General features: G+C 36.0%; 1 protein-coding gene across 8 annotated transcripts in view; it reads right to left on the reverse strand.

Moving 5' to 3' along the window:
• The window catches only part of PTPRG (protein tyrosine phosphatase receptor type G), a 610,625-nt gene that overhangs the window by 11,439 nt on the left and 579,193 nt on the right, over nucleotides 1–19,993 (reverse strand). For all 8 annotated transcript variants that reach the window (XM_088134427.1, XM_088134425.1, XM_088134422.1 and 5 more), the window contains 11 exons: nucleotides 12,571–12,667; nucleotides 11,330–11,412; nucleotides 10,984–11,118; nucleotides 9,730–9,864; nucleotides 8,531–8,694; nucleotides 6,751–6,886; nucleotides 5,837–5,983; nucleotides 3,940–4,033; nucleotides 2,998–3,074; nucleotides 1,666–1,794; nucleotides 190–336 (listed from right to left, as the gene is read on the reverse strand). In XM_088134427.1, the coding sequence (XP_087990553.1) occupies nucleotides 190–336; nucleotides 1,666–1,794; nucleotides 2,998–3,074; nucleotides 3,940–4,033; nucleotides 5,837–5,983; nucleotides 6,751–6,886; nucleotides 8,531–8,694; nucleotides 9,730–9,864; nucleotides 10,984–11,118; nucleotides 11,330–11,412; nucleotides 12,571–12,667 (1,344 nt within the window). The remainder of the gene's footprint in view (nucleotides 1–189; nucleotides 337–1,665; nucleotides 1,795–2,997; nucleotides 3,075–3,939; nucleotides 4,034–5,836; nucleotides 5,984–6,750; nucleotides 6,887–8,530; nucleotides 8,695–9,729; nucleotides 9,865–10,983; nucleotides 11,119–11,329; nucleotides 11,413–12,570; nucleotides 12,668–19,993) is intronic.

A 19,993-nucleotide genomic window follows, 5' to 3' on the forward strand; every position in this document is an offset into this window, starting at 1 on the left:
CAAAATTGGGATACTATAGAAACAATCTCTGAGAAGGAGGAATGTAAAAGATAAGAAGTCCATCATGACTAAACACAGCAATTGCACTTATCCCATTGCAAATCATTCATCTCAAGTATTAACTAACATCAGCAGGAATTTGAATGTCAAGCAGATTTCAGATTCACCTCTGGAAGATGTTTTATATACCTGAGTAGCCTCAAGGATAAAGTCATGGATGATGATCTGCTCCTCATTAGAGAGGCACAGACGGTCCTTGCTGATAAGGGTGACGGTAAATGCCTCACAGTTCATGGATTCTTCCCGACTTGGCCAGTACACAAACTCATCTTCTGCCTGGAGACAATTGAATCAAACAGGAGACATTTTTAATATATGTCTTTAATCTTTAAAGAGGCAGAATTCACCAGATCAAAACTTCATTTAATAGGCAAGATCACAAACTAATTTTCTGCAAAATGCTTCTCTTAGAAAAAAACAGTATACCTACTGCTGGAATACTCTGTTCTTCATCACAAAATCTTACCTTTAATTGGTTTCATGGGGAGATGCTTATTTTACAACATTTATATGATCCACATTTTACATGGGTAAAGATTTCCCAGAAATAGTTATATAATTATGTATTATTCCTTAATGCCATAAGCAGGCACTGCTATAAAACATAAAGGTTATCTTATTTATTTTCTACCTTTAAAACCATTGAGGACTTGATACAAATATTTAAGATTACTTCTTGTGAAAATGACTTCCATTATTTCATTTCCAAACATATAATCAAAATTTTAAAAAGATAATTATCTTACTCTCTATGACTGAGAAGATCTGATTTTCATTTGGAAAACGAGTGTAACAAAACTTGCTAAGAACATCATGATTCAGAGTACACTAATGCTAGTATCCAGGTTGCCTCTGGCCATCGGTGAAGTTTTGAACTTCTCGGAAAAAAAATTAAATGCTGTATCAAAACCCCCTATTGATAAAAATTGTGGAGCAGAAGGGAATATTTAGGTTTCTCTCTTGGTCGCCCAAGGTATGCTGGAGACCATAAAAGAGGACCTGTAGCTTTAGGGGAATCATCAGAGCATTGGGAAGAATTCCATATGCATATCAGAGCCCTTCAGCTTTGCTATTTGACCACTCACTGGCTAGCTGCTGAGCTAGAAGGTAAGAAACTGGTAAATGTCAAAGAATACATTGTCTTCATCCTATAAAACAACTCAAATAATAAAATAAGTAAGGCATTTTAAATAATGATTTCAATAATATCAATTATGTGTGTGTGTGCATGTATTCTGTTACTCAGGGAAATAACAGCAGAGAGATTCAGTCTTGCAGTGACATTTGAGAGAGAATTGGAGTGCATTATCAGAGATGACTGATGCAAAAATATGATTTCACCTAAAAGATTAGTGGATTGTCCTTTTTACCGCTTGATAGATAGGACCTTTTTCACAGTACTGTTGCTGGAAGATGCACAAGTTTTCCTGCCCTTGGCTATCTTTTCCTTGTGTACTTCCAAGCTTCTTTGCATAATCTGGATTACAAAATTGTGTTGTCTGGCTAGACCTTTCATGGAAATAGAGGCAGAAGCAGGTAAATCATCCAGTTGTTTCCTACTGTGCTACAACATGAATATGTAGTATATGAAATGAAATAACTTACTAAACTCTGGTTATCTGGAAGCATGACAATGATCTGTGCGTTGTGATCCCAGATCATTCTCCAGAAGTCTTTAGTTGTATGTGGCAAGGGATGCTGTGTTATAATGAACTCATTGCTCCGATAGTAGCCCTTTTAAAGAAACAAACAAATGAAGCAGCTTTTCATGAACAGAATAGTTTGGAAAGATTAAACTTCATGGGTGAAGACAAAGCTAATTAGGTTGCTAAATTTTAAAGACATCTTCTTGGTTAATTTACCGAATAACAATACTGAAGAACATTATATATTATTATCATAGTTGTGTTTTTTGTTTCATTTTGTAAAGGTTTTGTTATATTGTTTTCATATGGATTGGTCTTAGCCACCTGGAGCGAGTGAGCTATCTATCTATCTATCTATCTATCTATCTATCTATCTATCTATCTATCTATCTATCTATCTATCTACCTACCTACCTACCTACCTACCTACCTACCTATCTATCCTCTCTCAATCAATCAATCATTCAGTCACAGTGTTTCTCAACCTTGGCCGCTTTCAGAGGTGTGGACTTCAACCTTGCTGGCTGGGGAATTCTGGGAGTTGAAGTCCACACCTCTGAAAGCTGCCAAGGTTGAGAAACACTGATCAGTCAGGTGGGTGGCCATATAAACTTTATAAATAAATACACTTAAAAAAAAAAGATACATGTGGTATACTTAACTGAATGGATTGTACCAGAAATTATAATTTCCTGAATACATACTAGAAACAAGCACGATCAACTGTAGTTTATAGAAATAAATAAGTAAACTATTATTTTCAAATAATGTAAGCAAATCACTTCATGACTGAATGTCACTTAGCATGTTTTATACAGATTCCTCCAGTAGAATTTATTTATTGTTTATGTATTACTTGGACTTCAGTGCTGCTTCAGTATAACGACTCTAAACAGCTTAAAATGAGATCGCATAAGACACACATTGAGCAATAATGCAAAATATGTTATCAGTCAAAATATTAACATAGATAGATGGCATTGTTTATTCCTCTTAAACATACAACTGATTCCTGTAGGGCTGAATATACCTTTTTAACGATTGTTCAGCCTATTCTTTCTAAGGGGGCATGGGACAGATTGTGTCTTAATTTTTAATTTATGCAAAGTGCAATTTTTAAAATTGTATGCACAAATCTATAATGCTCAATATAGTTCTCTTATTTGGAGAAGGAAAAAGAATTTCTTCATTGGAATATAGGACAGAACAATCTATAAACATCTCTAGAGACAGAATTTAATATTTGATGTTTTCTGTGAATTTACTTAAGCAGAAGTAATTATTATCTTACCATGATATAAGAGGCATTAATGTAATCAGTTCCCTTCATGCCAGGTAATGGTGCTAGTCCTACCCTTGCTCGCTCAGCTGCAGTATCAAACAAACAAATAAATAATATGTCAAATAGATCTTAATAATCACAGCAGGATTATTTTAACAAAATCTAGTTTTCTCCCAGGATCTTATTTGGATGGTAAAATAACACAGGAGATTAAACTGATAAACTGTTCACATGAAAACATGATTTCCTGAATAAAATGTTACTTCTACTGTTTCTGTTGCCAAAATCGCCAGATGAAAACTAACAACATATTCCTCCATGAACCTCACTGAGATACCAGAACAGGGATTTTCAAACGTTTTCAGGCTGCGGGATCTGTTAGGATAAAAAGTTCCCAGAATCTGTTGCCTGCCTCTCAGACACACACAGAGTAATGTGTTATTATGGGTGCAAACACCCCCATCCTTTCCACTGATACCTTAGAAAAACTGCTATGGGTGCCCTGGTTGTGTTCAACTGAACTTATTTTTTGCCCTGGAAACCTATCAAGTTCTCATGAAACCGTAGGATTTGAAAAACCATACAAGGATCCACCCTGGAAGACTGCACCTCTTTGCTAGAATGCTTTTAGAATCTATGAAAACCATTAGCAGTTCTTTAGTTTATGCAAGGACCAGTTTGACTGGATTAATCTACAGTATAAGTTTTCCAGAACAATTATATGTTGATTAAAAACAAAAGTACTTGAGACAAGCCAACATATAATCAGGCATCTCAGACTTGAGTATTGGTGTTTGGGTGTGTATGTAGGTATGCAGAAGAGTTATACTCAACCTTGACTCAGGACTATAAAGCAATTGAATCCACCAGCTGCTTCATGCAAATATAATTCAACAATTAGCAGAATGAATTTATGCAGAGCAGCAATCAGATTCAAAGATGAGATCTTACATGGCACTACTGATGAGTTTCTGTTCTTCTCTTTGTTGCAGTCCTTCTGAGCACTAAAGCATTCTATGTATTTTGCATTGCATTGCATAACCAGCTACAAAATTTAAACAGAAAAGAAGCAAGGTTATCAGTCTTTTAAAACAGAAATACGCACATACTTTTTTATGGTCATTGTTGACAATGTAAGTGTATTGCCATTGTTAAAAGAATTCAGAATGCTAAAAAGAATCAAACTCCGTGCATTAAAAAAAAAATACACACACACACACACACACACATTTGTTGGGTATCATCTGTATAATTCTCGCTTTTAAGTAAATGAAATTCTATTCCATCTTGGTTTGACAAGTTTAATTTAACTTTTCCTGAAGATATATTCCAACGATATAAAGGGAAAAAAGGTACAACAAAAACATGTCTCTAGAAGGTAAAACATTTTATTTTGTAAAACATCAAAACAAAGTTATGCTTGAAGAATTTTTCCTCCTACTTACAGTTACTGGGAACCTCTAACATTGCAACTAACATCAAGTTATTTAGGCTAATCTATTTTGTTTGCCAAGTAAATTTTTGTAAATTATCCATTGTGCAAAATGAACAGTTATGACCAATTTGTGGGACACTTTGCAGATAAAATGCCTTGCAGATATTCCAGTTTTGATTCCACAATTAATTAAACACCTTTTGACTTGTCCTGATAGATGCATGCTCTATTTTCAAATTCGGTTAAGGTATGAACAAGATCCTTGGATGGGTGAAATTATACGTATACATTTTACCTTTCTAGGCAATTTTAGGCAGCCAGTATGTGTGGGTATTGAGTAATAGATGTCTGTCTGACTTCTACCAAGCTTCAAGGAAGTGACTGTGAAACTCTTGTTTTTTAAAAATGTATCTTTATACTTGGAATACTGTACAGGTAGACCTCGCTTAATGACTGCCCTGTTTAGCAACCATTTGAGGTTATGGTGGCACTGAAAAAGTAACTTTATGACCAGTCACACAGTCCCCATGGTCATGTGATTGACATGTGAGCGCTTTGCAACTGGTGGGTGTTTACAACCGTTGCAGCGTCCCGTGGGCATAAGATCACCATTTGCATGCTTCACAACCAGCTTCCGACAAGCAGAGTCAATGGAGGAGCTGGCAATAAAATCGCAAGTCATGATCACATGATGTCTCGCTTAATGACCAAATGGGAAATGATGTCATAAGTACATCATGGTCATGTCATGTTTTGCTTAGCGATTGCATGTCATGTTTTGCTTAGCAACAGAGTCGCCGGTCCCACTTGTGGTCACTAAGCGAGGACTACCTGTATCATTCCATTGGTAGGAAGAATGCATATGGAGCCCCCAAGGTGACAGCAGATATGCAAAAGCGTGATGTTTGTGATGATGTGCTATTTTTGGATAAAATAAGAAATTAATAGACATGTTAAGTATGTGATGAGCTTAATGTTACCTATTTTAGTTAAAACAATAACATTGCACATACAAAGCACTTTTTTAAAAAAAGCCCTGGAAATTCTTCCCTTTGCCCTCTTGCCATTAGCTTCAGATTCCTGCAAATGTATTTTAAAGACTCCCTTCCTCGATACATACAACCCTTCCTCGCCCCTGTGCTAGAATTTGCTAATGATATGCCCCTAATCTTTTGGTTAATATATCTAGTTTTAAGTTTGGACTCAGTTCCCTAAGGAAAAACCTCATCAAGGATTACACAGAGGGCGTTACCATGACTTAAGTATATTATCAATCATACCAATTCAATTTTCTTGAATTATTTGAATGATCTAAGAATCAACCCTGGTCAGGAAGGGCAGCAAATTGACAAATCACGTAGCTATAACCTGTAATACTTTTATCAGATCCATGCAGCTAAGGCCAAAGTTTACCTTGAACTGTTTCTCTAGCCGAGTCTTCCCTCCGATTCCAGGTATGAGAATGCTGTTAACGTAGCTATGTAGCTGACTGGCAGAAACTTCGGTCTCTTTCCCAAGAATGGCTTCCAACAAGGCATCATGAATGAAAACATACTGCTCCTAAAAGTGCAGAAGCAAAGAGAGATGACCAAGTGTAACTCTGTTGTGAACGGAACGCAAGGGCTTTTGAGTCATGCATGCAGTGTATTTGCAACAACTTTGGATCAAATATTACCTACACAGCTTTTCAGTTTCACTGATGGTTCTGTTTCCCGAGCTCTTTCCTTTTGAAGCTGTTTTTTCCCCCTCTGCTTGTTTATTATTATTTTTTTCCAATGCCTATAATTTTTCTTCCATTCTGTCTAACGTAAATTGCCTCTCTCTTTTTCTAAGAATACTTCCCTGGTTTACTTTTATCAAAATAAAGTGGTGTTATGGGTTAACTTCCATCAACTTATGTTTCTAATCTTTCTAAAAGGAACGTGCATTTTAAATAATGCCGATAAAACATTCACCTTGTGTCTTGACAATATTTAAAGTTTTGAAATTTTGGGTCTCTACTGTTCCCCCCCACTCCATCCCAAATGATCAGTGAAGCACTTAGTTTATTCTACGTTTTACATAAATAAAAAATAATCTCTCTGTCTATACTCATCCACAAGCATGGATGAGTATATCTATGTGGTCACTAAGCGTCAACACCAACTTGATGGCACATAATGATTCTTTATATATACTTGCAGAATTAACAGACAAACACAAGAAATTTAATCTGCAAATTATGGCGTTATTTTAATAGTAACTGCAATAGTCAAACTTCATGAAACAAAATTTAACTGGTGACAACTGATTGCAGTAACGACAATGAATACATTTCCGATTCTTACCTCCGTCTGGACGAGGTAGTTGCGCTGTGTCCTGATGTGTTTCAGGAAACCCAGGACATTAACTGTGCTTTTGTCTTTTATCTGTTGCAGCATACTGTCTATTACAATGTAGGTACCAGTCCTGCCAACACCAGCACTAAGCCCCCACCGAAAGAAAAAAGGACAACCAACAGAAAACATAATTAAATATTAAGAAAAATGCTTAAAGGTTAATACTAATTTTCATAACAACCATGGTGGAAGTGCTGCAAGCAATGCTCAACCAGAACCTTTCAAATGGAGTAGGATATGGCTCATGATGCTGGGGGCAGTCCCAAAATTGGCATCCTGCAAGATGGTTTTGTGATGAAACCAGTTCTTTGGGGATTTTTGACAGAAGTGGCATAAGTTCTCTTAAGTTTATATCCTTTAAGATCTCACGGTCACCACCCCAAAATGATACATTTAACGAGTTCTTATGTAAGCTGTAGTACTTCAACCAATAAAACTTGTCTGTGGTTGATTAAATGTTTGCTTTGCCACATGGGCTTGAAGAATTTTTTCTTTGAAGATGAATGTCTTATATGTTTTCTTTCCCTTTCCCTTTTTGTATCCTTCTGTATAAAGAATCCTAAGTTCTTTATTTGCATGCTAACAAAACACAGCCTTCACCTAATATTTAGGGGTCTTCCTATGTTACAGCACATTATCTTAATGTGATTCTCTAGATAGCACTTTCAACCCTGCATGGAGAGCATATGGAAGCTATTTCCCTACTAGTGCAATGCTAGATAGGACTCAAAGTCTGCTAGCCAGTTGTTCTATGATTACTGAGTTACAATTTTAGATCAAGTTTTGGAATGCTTACTCATATTTTTTTTTTATTTCAGAGATGATTACATGGGGAAGTTTAGTTTTCAAATCAGAAACAAATTATAGTTGTGCACCAACTTCAAAATGGATGATATTCAGAACCTTGCTCTGTATATTTTTTTTGTTATATCAAACATTTTCATTGTGTATCATAACAAAGTTTCCAATTCAGGAGAATGAACTTCTCCAAAGAAAGCATGCGGAGAAAATTATGAGTTAAGGTACTGACGATGAATCTTTTCAGGTGATTTTGTTCAGATTTATAGGAAAGAATACCCTACGAATGCTCATATCGACAAACCCAGGAAGCACAAGCTCTTTCTGGCAATCAGGATACATTAAGGGGTCCTATGAATGCAAGAATACCTATTTCCTTGATCATTTATTTTTTTATGCTGTTTAGCTTTGTGCCTACATATGACACAGTGCCTTTCAGTAGTGTTTCCAGAATACTTTACATTAAAAAAAAAAATCCAGAACCAGATGACATCATACTTATGATAGTGACTTAGAATGAAACTTTGGTTTGCCCAAGGATTCCATGAATGGGCTTGGAAAAATAATGTTGTGACTCAGACTCAACTCTCTATGTTGTATATATTTTCTGTTACCGCGGTGAATGTAGTTATTTTTATTTACGTATTGAATGTGTACGTTGCCAAATGCATTTAGACTCATGGTGACTTATAAGAAAGTCAGCAGCTAAAAAAACAAAAAAACAAACAGGCATATGTTATGGTATAACATCCAAGGCAAAGAACAAAAAGCAGTATAATGTGCATAGTAAACAATATAGACAAGTAAAATCTCCACAAGAACAGGGGATGGACATATAGATGTGGTAAATAATAACCAAACCACAATTGCAACAGTGCCTTAATCAACACTATGTTGTCCACAAGAATGGAATGATAATGTCCAAACTTACCTGCAATGTACAATTACTGGGCCCATATCAACAGTTCTGGCTGCAGAGGATCTTCTCACAAACGTCAGCACTGGAAGTGCATATTCAGGTACTCCCATGTCAGGCCATTGTGTGTAATGGTACTGAATGACTGTCCTTTCATTCTGACGTCCTTTGGGGTTCCCCTTTTGATCCAGAATTCATGAAACATATACAGGTAGAAAATATTAATTATTAATATTAATTAACATCAGGGTTTCCTTGTACTCACATTCTTCCTTCTCTATACTGCTATTCAACTCTCTCTAGACACCTTAGAGCAGAACAAACTCAGTGGTGCTGTAATTTAAGGATTTTACCTGAAAAAGGTCTCTAAGTTCTAATACAATAACACTATCTGAGAACTTACATACACTTTGTATTACAAGGAAGCCTACTTTGTAATCTGGCACTATTGCCACCTCAATTTATTTATAAGAGGCAGTTTTTAGTAGGTTCTCACTGCCCCACCTGAACTGAAAACGATATCCTCCAGAAATGCAATTGAGTCAGATAAAACTCTGATTTCTCTGTTTCAGGTTCATTGCTGTATTTCATTTGAATTTTAAGTAAGAGTGGCAAAAACTGGCCCTCCAAAAGTTATTGGACTACAATCCCTGTAATCCTTGACTATACTGATTGGACTGATAGGAGTAGGAAAGGAACATTAAACTATTTATGTGGCAACCTTTATACATTTTTGGAATCCAACAAAACTCACAGACTTAATCTTGTTTGTTTTTTTTTAATTTGCTTATCTTTGATGTTGAGCCTATCTAGAAAACGATTACAGTAATTTATGATGGCTAATACGAGTTCCTTGTTTTACAAAGTCAAATAAGAAAAAAGATGTTGATGAACGATTTTCTTCTTCATTTACTCGTAATGTTCAATAATTGTACTCCTTTGTCCCAGCCATTAAAAATTCTTAACTTCCCAAACCTTGTCAAATTGTAAAAACATACAATTTGATTTTTTGCTATATGCATTACATTGTTTTTGGTTTCATTGTTTCTATTGTTTTCTGGCTTTTCTGCTTTGTTGTATACTGCAGAGAGTCTCGTGATTGCAACAATCTACAAATATTGTATGTATGTATGTATGAGTCAATCAATCACGTTCAGTGGCAACTTCCCAAATGGATACTTTTTTGAAAAACATAGTATAATGATATTGCTCACTTTTTTCATTTTTGCATTCCTGACTGTGAAGCGGCGGACAGTGTAACAAGCATGTACTTTTGTGCTCTTCAGTGTGACAATGATATGGCCATATTCCTCACTGTTTTCAGTTGGCCAATATTGGTCACATTTTCTCTGAGAAAAGAAGAAGGACATAGGTTGTTCAAGTCTGAAACACACTAGAGAACACAGAATTGAGGACTATTCAATCAGAGGTCTGGCTGAATAATACAGCCGTGCTTCTCTTTCTTAGTTCTGGAAAAACTGCTTACTATTATTATTTTACCCTTTGTTAAGACTTGTGTTTTTATTCATAGGTTATTATATAACAAATGGTTTAGGACATTATTTATGAAATATTATGTTTGTAATACAGTTTATCTGATATACTTTTACACAAATTCATCATTGCTGGTATAATTTCATTTTTGTTAATGTCTTATATTTGTATATATTTTATCATTTTCATCAGGTTTTTATTTGTGCTAGTCTTAGCTACATGTTGTTTTGCAACTGCTACTATGAATGATTTTGACTATACTTTTTATGGAATGATAGTGTACATATAAAAATGAAAACAATGTCTGGAATTGAACTGGAACATTTCAGTTTCAACATGAGATCTCTAGGCCTTATTATTCACTGCCTACAAAACTTTTGGAAGCCTTTTTTGATTCCTTTTTCTAGCAGCAAAACAGTTCAGCCAATGTTAGCTAGTGAACCTTCTCCTTATCCCGTTGTTGTTTTAAGACAGCTCAGCCAATTGCTTCTCCAAGCTTTAATCACCCTAGAGCAATGTTTCTCAATGCTGGCACCTTTCAGATGTGTGGACTTCAACTCCCAGAATTCCCTAGCCAGCAAGGCTGGCTGGGGAATTCTGGGAGTTGAACTCCACATATCTGAAAGGCGCCAAGGTTGAGAAACACTGCCTTAGAGTATATTTAAGGATTGTTCCAAATCTAGGATTCTTGGATAGTGATAGAAAGGTGCCAAAGTGGCCTGAACAAGTTAAAGGAGCCCCTAGCAAACAGTTGAGAATATTATATTAGTATAGAAATAAACTATTTTCATGTCATGTCTGTTACAGGTTACCCGAGAACAGGAATGAAATCTGCTACATATAGTGATTTACTATTACAGTTTACCTTACAATGAAACCAATTCAACTCCTTAACAAATCTGAAGAAAGCTCACACATTTCTGGCGAGAACTGAGAAAAATGCTATTACAATAAATGCATGCTATTCCTCTTACTCTTCCTTTTTCCACAAGATTTGTAATCATGATGATAATTCCAGTGTTTTGCTCCCAAATCATTCTCCAAAAATCTTCAAATGTTGACTTTAAAGGGCCCTGGGTGGCAATGTAGGCTTTCGCTTTGTTGTAACCCTTCAAAGGAAATCACAATGGTACGTAAGATAAAAATATCTGCACAACAATCATATTAATAATGTATACATCTCAGCAACAGATCTTTCTTACTGAACGTTTGAGGAGTTTGGAACTGAAGTTGGAAAAGTTCTACATGCATTAAGAGTTTCTATTTCTTCTGAGGGACAATATTTCTCAAGAGATCTGAGGAAGTAACAAAACAACTTACATCAACATAATTGGCATTAATGTAGTCGCTGTGCTTTGAATCTTTTCCTGGTAAAGGTCTTAGTTTCACTCGACTATGATCATCTGCAGAAATGAAAAAGGAAAGTACATATTTAAGAAAGTAACTCTGATGCATTTTTCTTTCTTAGTATTTGATTGACTACAGAGAGAATTGAAAAGCTAGCCCTTTCTTTCTCTCTCCTATCAGAAAATGTTACAGAGAAACTGGATTGATCTAAAAATAGGTTGTTCAGCAAACAGTGTTTTCTCAGTAGGTGATCAAGCTGTTTTGACTGTTTTCTTGGAACACCTGATAATATCATTAATCTAAGCTATTAATCAATTTGGGGTGCGATTGAATGCCAAAGACAATCAGTTAAACACTTTGGTGAGATCCAATTAGTGTCTTTCCACTAACAGAAGTTTTGGGTCACAGAAAGGGGGCACTTTTGTTCTGGAAAGTTGGAAATTCTCAGAGACAGGCATGAGGAAGAACTACTTTTATGAGGCTGCATCAGAATTTTGGCAATGCTATTGTTCAAAATTGCTATTCATTTCCCATCATGGCAGGAAAAACTAGCACATCCTGGAGATTGGTTTAATGCAATTTTTAAAAACTTAACAAAATGTGTGCAGGGGAACGGAGCACATGAGTATAAAGCTACTTATTAGTATTGAATCCTATCCTTTTAATTCATCTCCATTCTATTAAGTGACTTTCCAGAAATTAGTATATCTCAATAACAGAATAATTAGTCTAGAACATTGAGCTGTGAATTTCTTAGAGTTGCTCTTCTAAACAACATCTGTATGTTTTTAACGTCAATCATCTATTTCAGAAAGCAGGCCTGAAAGAAGCATATTGTCCCTTTGATGAAAAGGAATTTTTATTTTATATTTTATGTTATGGTAAATGTACTGATAGAAAGCCAGTTGGGTGCAATGGTTAAGGCACCAGGCTAGAACCTGGGAGACCATAACTTGTAGTCTCGAATATGACACAAAGCCATCTGGGTGATCTTGGGCCGGTTATTCTCTCTCAGCCCTAGGAAGGAGGCAATGGCAAACCACTTCCAAAAATGTTGCCAAGAAAACTGCAAGAACTACTTCAGGCAATCACCAGCAGTCAACCCTGACTTGACAGTACAAAAAAAATAAATATACTGATAAACTGGGACACCATTACAAGGTGCACAGTTACTGTTGTTGTTAATGGCTTCTCTTAAGGCCATTATTACTCACATGCTAAAATGTTGATGTATCTATTTTTGTGCTTGTTGTCGGGATGATTGGAATGTTCAGCGGTGATGTTCATGTCGGATGTACAACGCTGCACTTCCTGTGAAGAAAGCAAATTGAAAGGGCAGATAAGCGCCAAACGCTTTGTCTCATTTTGCAAACAGCTCATTCAGAACACATTGAAATGCTGGAAGATAATTGATTTTTTCCCCATGAGTATCCTTTCAGCAAAATACAATGTAAACATAGTCCAGCAAGTTCTATTAAGAATATTTTCTAATTCCAAGTACCTGATGAAATCTGCAGTGATTAAAATTCAATCTGGTGCAAAACCCCTCACAAAGTTTTACATCTAGCTGTTTCTCCCATAACAAGACCCAGAAAGAGGTTCATTGTGCCTATGGGCCTGTTTTTTTTTTTTTTTTTGGCTAGTCAATTGTCCGGGGCCAATGCGAAACAGTAAAAACATTATTAAATAAAAAGATGGACTGAACTAGCTTCGTATCTCAGAAAAATGTATTTCTGGGGATAAAATATAATGGGTATTCCATAGGGCTAGAAAAAGATCAAATGACTGCATAGAAAATTCATACATACATACTCATCATGCTATTCCCTTTTGTATTAATGTTATGAAAGCACAGGAAAAGAGTAAGTAGCACTGAAAAATTAAAATAGAAAATAAAGGAAAAGATAAGGAAATCTCAGTAGAACTACTTTATACCAATACAATTCACTAGACCCATCCATATCTTTTGATCTTTACAACCCATTCTTGTTTTCACTACATCCATATACTGTTTCGTGCATCACCTTTGGTTCTTTAAACCTCACCTTTCTCTTTCTGAGAATCTCCTACTACACTTTCTTGTCTTTCCTCTTTCTCTCCACTCTTATGATTAAATTCTCATTTATTCTCTCTCTATGGCCAAACCACCTCAATGTTCATGTTTTGTACTGGTCCCCCCCCTTTTTTTTGTTAAATCCACATTTATTCTGTACCCATTCATTCTTGACCCCTGCACTTTTTGCTGATTACACACAGTTCTTGCATACCGATTTATATAACCCATTTCCTTATCACACACAGTTCTTAGGTAACCCATTTCCATATAACAAAAGTATACTCTTCTACATGCCTATTTTTGCTTCTTTTGACTGACGTTCATTACTAGCAACAGTATTACCCACTATCTTTCTACTAGCATTTACTCACCTTGAACTTTCTGCAGCCATTTTTATGTCCTTAGGAAACACTCTATCAAGATATGCAGAGTCACCCGCATATTCTATTTTTTATTATTTCTGTGTAATTCATAATCATTCACTCCATTCTCTCTGCCAAACCCAGCTACCTTTGTCTTTATTATATTATGATTGATATTCATGCTCCTTGGATCATGCAATCTAATATTTGCTGCAAATCATTCAGGCTTCATCTGCATTGCATATAAAAGTACACATATATTTGTATCCACGACACATCTCTAATGTCATCACAAGTGTTCTTTACACACTTGCTCATAAATAGATTACATCACATTTCCTTGTTTTATTCCCTGCTCAGTGTTGATCCTTTCACTAAGCATTCCCTTTATCCTTTCTTTTGTGGTTAAGATCCATGCTAACAAAACTTATTGCAACCTAGGGATCCCCTGGAAGTTTAGCAGCCGTGATTAAGAGTCTTCCTTCACTTAGTGGAGGGCAACTTTGGAAATTCCTCTTTTGGGATTACTTTCTTGATAATAACCTGGGTCTCCATCACAACTTATCCACACCTTGCCAAGACAGTGTGGTCAAACTGTTCAATATTCATGAAACACAACAGACTAGGTGACATTTAAAGAGGACATTTCCTTTGACAAAACACTACTCTCCTCCATCCTGTTATAAGACTACCTGCCCAGTGTTATGGTGTACATAGACCATGAAGAAATACAGCTTGTTGCTTATCTGTAAATACACTAATTTCAGTAGTCATTTGTGCATTCACACAGCTCTACAACCTTCCCACAAGAGGCAGTAATATGATAGAATCATGTTGTATAGTTGGAAGGAGCCATTTTGGCCTCTGAATCCAATGACTTACTCAGGGTAGAGTTCTGAATTAAAGCATTTCAAACATATCTAACCTTTGCTTGAACACATCCAAAGGGGAGCCCATATCCTCTCTGACTAATTAGTTCCACTATTATAATGCTGCCACTGTTAGGAAGTTGTTTTCTATCTTGTAATTTGCTTTCCTGTAACTTAAATCCAGAATTCTGTATCCTGCAGTCTGGAATGCAGCTCCTGACCTCTTTCTGTGTGACACCCTTTGAAGAATGTGAAGAGCACTAACATATCTCTACTCAGTCATCTTTTCTCAAGGCTTAAAATACATAAATTCTTCAATCTCTCTTCACAAGATTTTGCTTCTAGTCCCAATTGTCATTGTCCTCCTCCAAATTTGTTTCAATTTCTCTGAATTTTTCTTAAGGCATGGTGCCCAGATCTGCACACCAGATGAGATCTAACCGAAGCAGAATAAGGCATTAATTCCTTTGATTTGAAAATTACACTTCTGTTGATGCAGCAAAAAAAAAAAAAAATCTTTTCCTGCAGCCATATTATATTGCTGGTTTATATTCAGTTTGCAGTGAACTACTATTTCAAGCTCTTTTTCACAAGTATTCCCAGCACAGTATCCCCCATTCTATATAGGTATGTTTCGTTTTGATTTCCTAAAAACTCTATACTTCTCTTAGATTTCATTCCATTATTTTAGCCAAGTTCTGTAATCTGTCAAATTAATTTTGAATTTTATTTCTCTCTTCTATCCCCCAAAAATTTATGTCAACTGCAAATCTAATAAACATTTCTTCCATCCAAGTCACTAATAAAAATGTTAAAGAATAAAGGACTCAGGGTTAATTATTTTGACAGTGCATCCTCCAATTTGATAAGAAACTATTGATAAGCATTATTTTGGTATGATTTTGAAACCAGTTATGTATCAATTTGATTGTTCTACCATCCAGCCCAGACTTAATTAGCTTTTAAATTAGCATGTCATGGGGTAGCTTGTCAAGTATTTTGCTGAAGTCAAGCTATATTGTATTTATAGTATTCCTATAATATACTGTATTAAGTTAATTAAAATAAGTGAAGCTTAGTTTGGCAAAATTTATCAGTCAATTGGTGGAGAACTGAGATTTTGGTAAAATGACACTAAAATAGGAAGTTAAGGCATGACTGAAACCATTTCAGCTCTAGATACTATTTTAGAGTGTTGATCTCTGCAGGCATAAATTTATGAGTGTAAAGGCAGAGAAAACACTGCAGTCACCACAGTTATAGCTAATATAACTGATTCTCTATTACTTCAGGCATTGCCAGCCTTTAATGTGTTCAATAAATAATATCTGACATCTTAAGTGGAATAAAATAAAATGCAACTTCCAGCACTCCTCTTTGTTAGAAAATTTAAAACTGTGGCACCTGTCTGCCATTTTTATTATAATTAATTACCAGAGTAACTCTTGCTATGTGATAAAAATTTAGTTTGAAAACCACTGTGGTACAGATACAAAGATGACAAGAATGGGTTTCATTAATGACATTGCCAGGATGACATATTCAGAGAAGTCTTATGTTACATCTCAGAATTTCTGGGCGGAGAGCCAAAACTGATTTTAGGATCCCTGGCTGTGAGGCAACAGCAGAAGTCTTCCTAGAAGTACAGACTATAAAATCTGGGACTCTGAAAGGGCCAAGGTCCCATTGGTTCCATCCGAAAAGAGAGGAAGGGTCTCCTTGCCCATCTTGTGTCTATCATACTCCATCCTGTATCCAAGTGTTTATTTTTATGTCTGGATGCAATAGTTCCCACTGCCCTGATCAATCTGGTATGGAGCATGTGTGTGTGTCAGTATTGTGTGAATGTGTGGAGCATTATTTAGTTTTGTTAACTAATACATCTTGCTGCTTAGGGAAGTTTTTGTTTCCGCATATCCTGAAAGAACCTGCTCCCATCGAGTGTGTGAGTATGTATTCCCTTATCAATTCCCACAGTAGACCAGGATTGTGTGTCACTCCTCTTCCAGCTGCTCCCAGGCACAGGCTAGGAGTAATCCCATTATTATATTGATTTGGATATCAAGGGGAAGAGTGTGGGATGCGTGTTCCTACAGGTAGCAAGAGAAGTGTGATTGTTAATAAGTAGGACAGCACACGTGAATGTCTTAGTGTATGACAGCTATTGATTCAATATGTTGTGCTGAGTGATATTCCTGTGTTAACTTCTGTAGAGTATCAGGGCCATCTGGCACCCCCTTTCCTCCCCAGGTTACAAAGATGTCAAACAGATACCTTAAGCTTCATAAGTACTGAAACTTCAAAATAAGGGAAGTCATTAGTACAGCACAGCTGCTGCAAAGAAAAATCAGAGCTAATTGCCAGGAGGATTTACCAAGAGAAATGTTAATAATATCCACCTTTAAATGGAGTTCAGGATTATACAGAAATGTCATGAAGAGCTGAACAGCAATTCATAGCTCACCGCTGCCCCTCTGGAGCAAAGCATTTACATATCTTCATTCTTTCCAACCCAATGGAACATTGGAAAGGAATTATGTAAACAGGGTTGGGACTCTGTCCATCTATCTGTTTGCCCATCAGCAGGATGACACTCAGTTTGGTTGTGGGGTGAGAAGACAGCTAAAGAAACCCTGAGTTTAAAAATTGGCCAGATTGGGCCAGGGGCTGTGGAGGAAAACAAATCCAGAAACATTTTCCCAATGCATTTCTATAGGGGAGGTAGTTGGGCAGTAACTTGGAATACTGTCAAGTTCTGTGTTTGAAGCTCCCTGTCCTCCCTCCTGGAGTTTATGGAGCCGTTCTTCTCAGTGCACACAAAAGCACACGGACGCAACACAAGGCAAAAGCAGAAAGACACATGCAGACATAGATGTTATTTTGTTACCCTTAAGAAAATACAGATGCCTCAATGACTACTTCTGGTAAAGGAGTTAAAAAGAATTCCAGACACTATGATCTGGATGATTTCCCTCCCTTGTTGTTCTTTCTAAACCAACAGAAAGTTGGAAAGAAATTATGAAAGGAGCTTAGAACTTTGAACCTCCACCAACATAGCTCTCCTAAAATTGAACAAAATGGGATTATATTTGGTGTGGGATGAGATTGTTGGCAAAACCCAGATTAAGTTAAAAAATGGACTAGATCAAATCAGGGACTGCAGAGACAATGATTTAGAAAAATCCCCCCAGTGCATTTCTACGGGAGATGCAGTTATGCAGTGGCTTGGAACATCGCCAGCCCCTCCAATCTAAGCCCCCTCCCTCTTGTCATATGACCCAGAGGAGATCTCTCTATCTCTCTATCCATCTATCTGGTCTTTCCTTCTCTCCTCATTCCACACATATCCAGAGAACAGGAGGCCAGACAAAATCTGTTACGCACTCCTTTCCATCAGATTGGAAACAGTGTAGTGGGGAAATGGAAAATGTTTTAATTTGGATCCCTTTAGTCTGTTGATCAGGTGTCAGAACAGCTGAGAATATGGGGCAGAGAATTTTCACTGGGGTAGAGAGACAGGAATAAAGATATTATGTCCTATATGTTACATGCAAGTCATTTTACAGTGTACATCTTTGACCATGGACCACATTCTGAATAGCTGAATAACAGCAAGATACTTACTTATATATAGAAGTTACATTTATGATGCATTCAAAGATTCCCACTGTATTTCTAGGGTGAGCAAAATAGACACCTAGATATGACTGGTTTCCCTCTCTCTGTCTCTGTCTCTGTCTCTCTGCGTCTCTCTACTATGGCTGTAAAAATACAGATTAGTTGGTTCTAGTCTTTTTTTTTGGTATGATGGGGAAAAGAGAAGAGGGAATAGTATATTTTTTCTCAACAGTGGAATCTTCAATAATCCAATAAAGCTCAGTGATAGAAAATTCAGAAAATACAGAAGCAATTACTTCGACTTAAATGAAAGAACTGTTTGCACAATTCAATTTTTACTATTCACCATGAATTTCCTATGTCACAGTTTATATTAAAAAGGAATAAACTACAAAAGCAGCTTGTAATTTGTAATTGTAATTATTATTTATGTAGAACAATGTCAGTGTGTACAACATTTTACACAGTAAAATAAACAACCCCCTTCACAATTCCCAATTTACTTTCGGTTGATCTAATTTATAGCAAAAATAGGAATCCAGCTTTATAATAAAATACCCTATTAGAAGCAGTTTGATCCAAACCATTGAGGTTTTAAACTTGCTTTAGAAAATAACAACAACCCATTCATATTAGGAACAACATTCAGTATCTGTCAAGGAACTACTATAATGTTGTATGACACTCAGAAAAATTACCAGTTTCTATTTTTTTTCTGAAAGGCCTTTCCAAGGTCAGGAACTTTAATTAACCTTTCTAATGCTTAGAGTTAATGGTTGTCTTAATTCAGCTGAAGTCTCAGCTGGCCCACATTGAGCTAACAGAGTAGGAGGCCTGGGAATAGATATTGGATGCTGGAATGACAAAAGAACTTGGTTAGGACTGATTTTCACAAGTGATGACTGATTTTACAAAAAATATTTAGAAGACATTGTGACCTGAAAAAATCTAAAGGACTTTTAAAATCTAAAATGTAGCATTTTTTCAGTAAAATATTCTAGGAGAAATGCTGAAGATTAGACAGATGCAAAATACAAAATTTAGGGCTATAATTATGCTGCATTACAAGAAAACAGATAATCAGTGTGTTTTGGTCACAATGCGTTTAGCTGGGCCCAACTAATGAGAAGCTAGGGTCATATTTTCATTCAATTATGAAATTCATGGAGTAATTTTGGGTTAACTTAACTCATATTTGTTAAGAGGATAAAATGGATAAAGAGGAAATACGGATCATTAATGTATTCCTTGTAGAAAGAATGGAGGGATAAAAACATGTCACATATTTGTATTGATGGTCTGTGACCTTTTGTTTTGACATCCATCCAAACCAGAAGCTTATTTATTGTATTCCACTATCCAACCCCAAACAGATTCAGTGCAACTAATAGTGAAATACAGCTAAACACAAAATTATAATTAAAATCTAAACAGAGATAGATGAAAAACGAAAAATAACACCCAGCTAACTAATTAATTCAATCTTCAAAGGCTAGCTAGAATAAAAAATGTCTTTGCCTAATTGCAGAAGGATAGTGGCGAAAGAGCTAGTCCATTTTAGATGCTTGAGGTTGTTATAATCTTATTTGATTTATATTGGTGCTATAGCAAAGAGGCAGCCTCTTAGTATTCCCTGATGTGAGATTGTTCATTTATTCTTGATTAGCTTATTTAAATGGGTAAAAAATTAGGTAATAAATTGGGATATTTCTGGGATAAAATTATATAATGG

Source organism: Python bivittatus, unplaced genomic scaffold (genome assembly GCF_059951505.1).
Source record: "Python bivittatus isolate LINGU-HERP-01145 unplaced genomic scaffold, Pbiv_v1 ctg000080_np1212, whole genome shotgun sequence".
NCBI lineage: Eukaryota > Metazoa > Chordata > Lepidosauria > Squamata > Pythonidae > Python > Python bivittatus.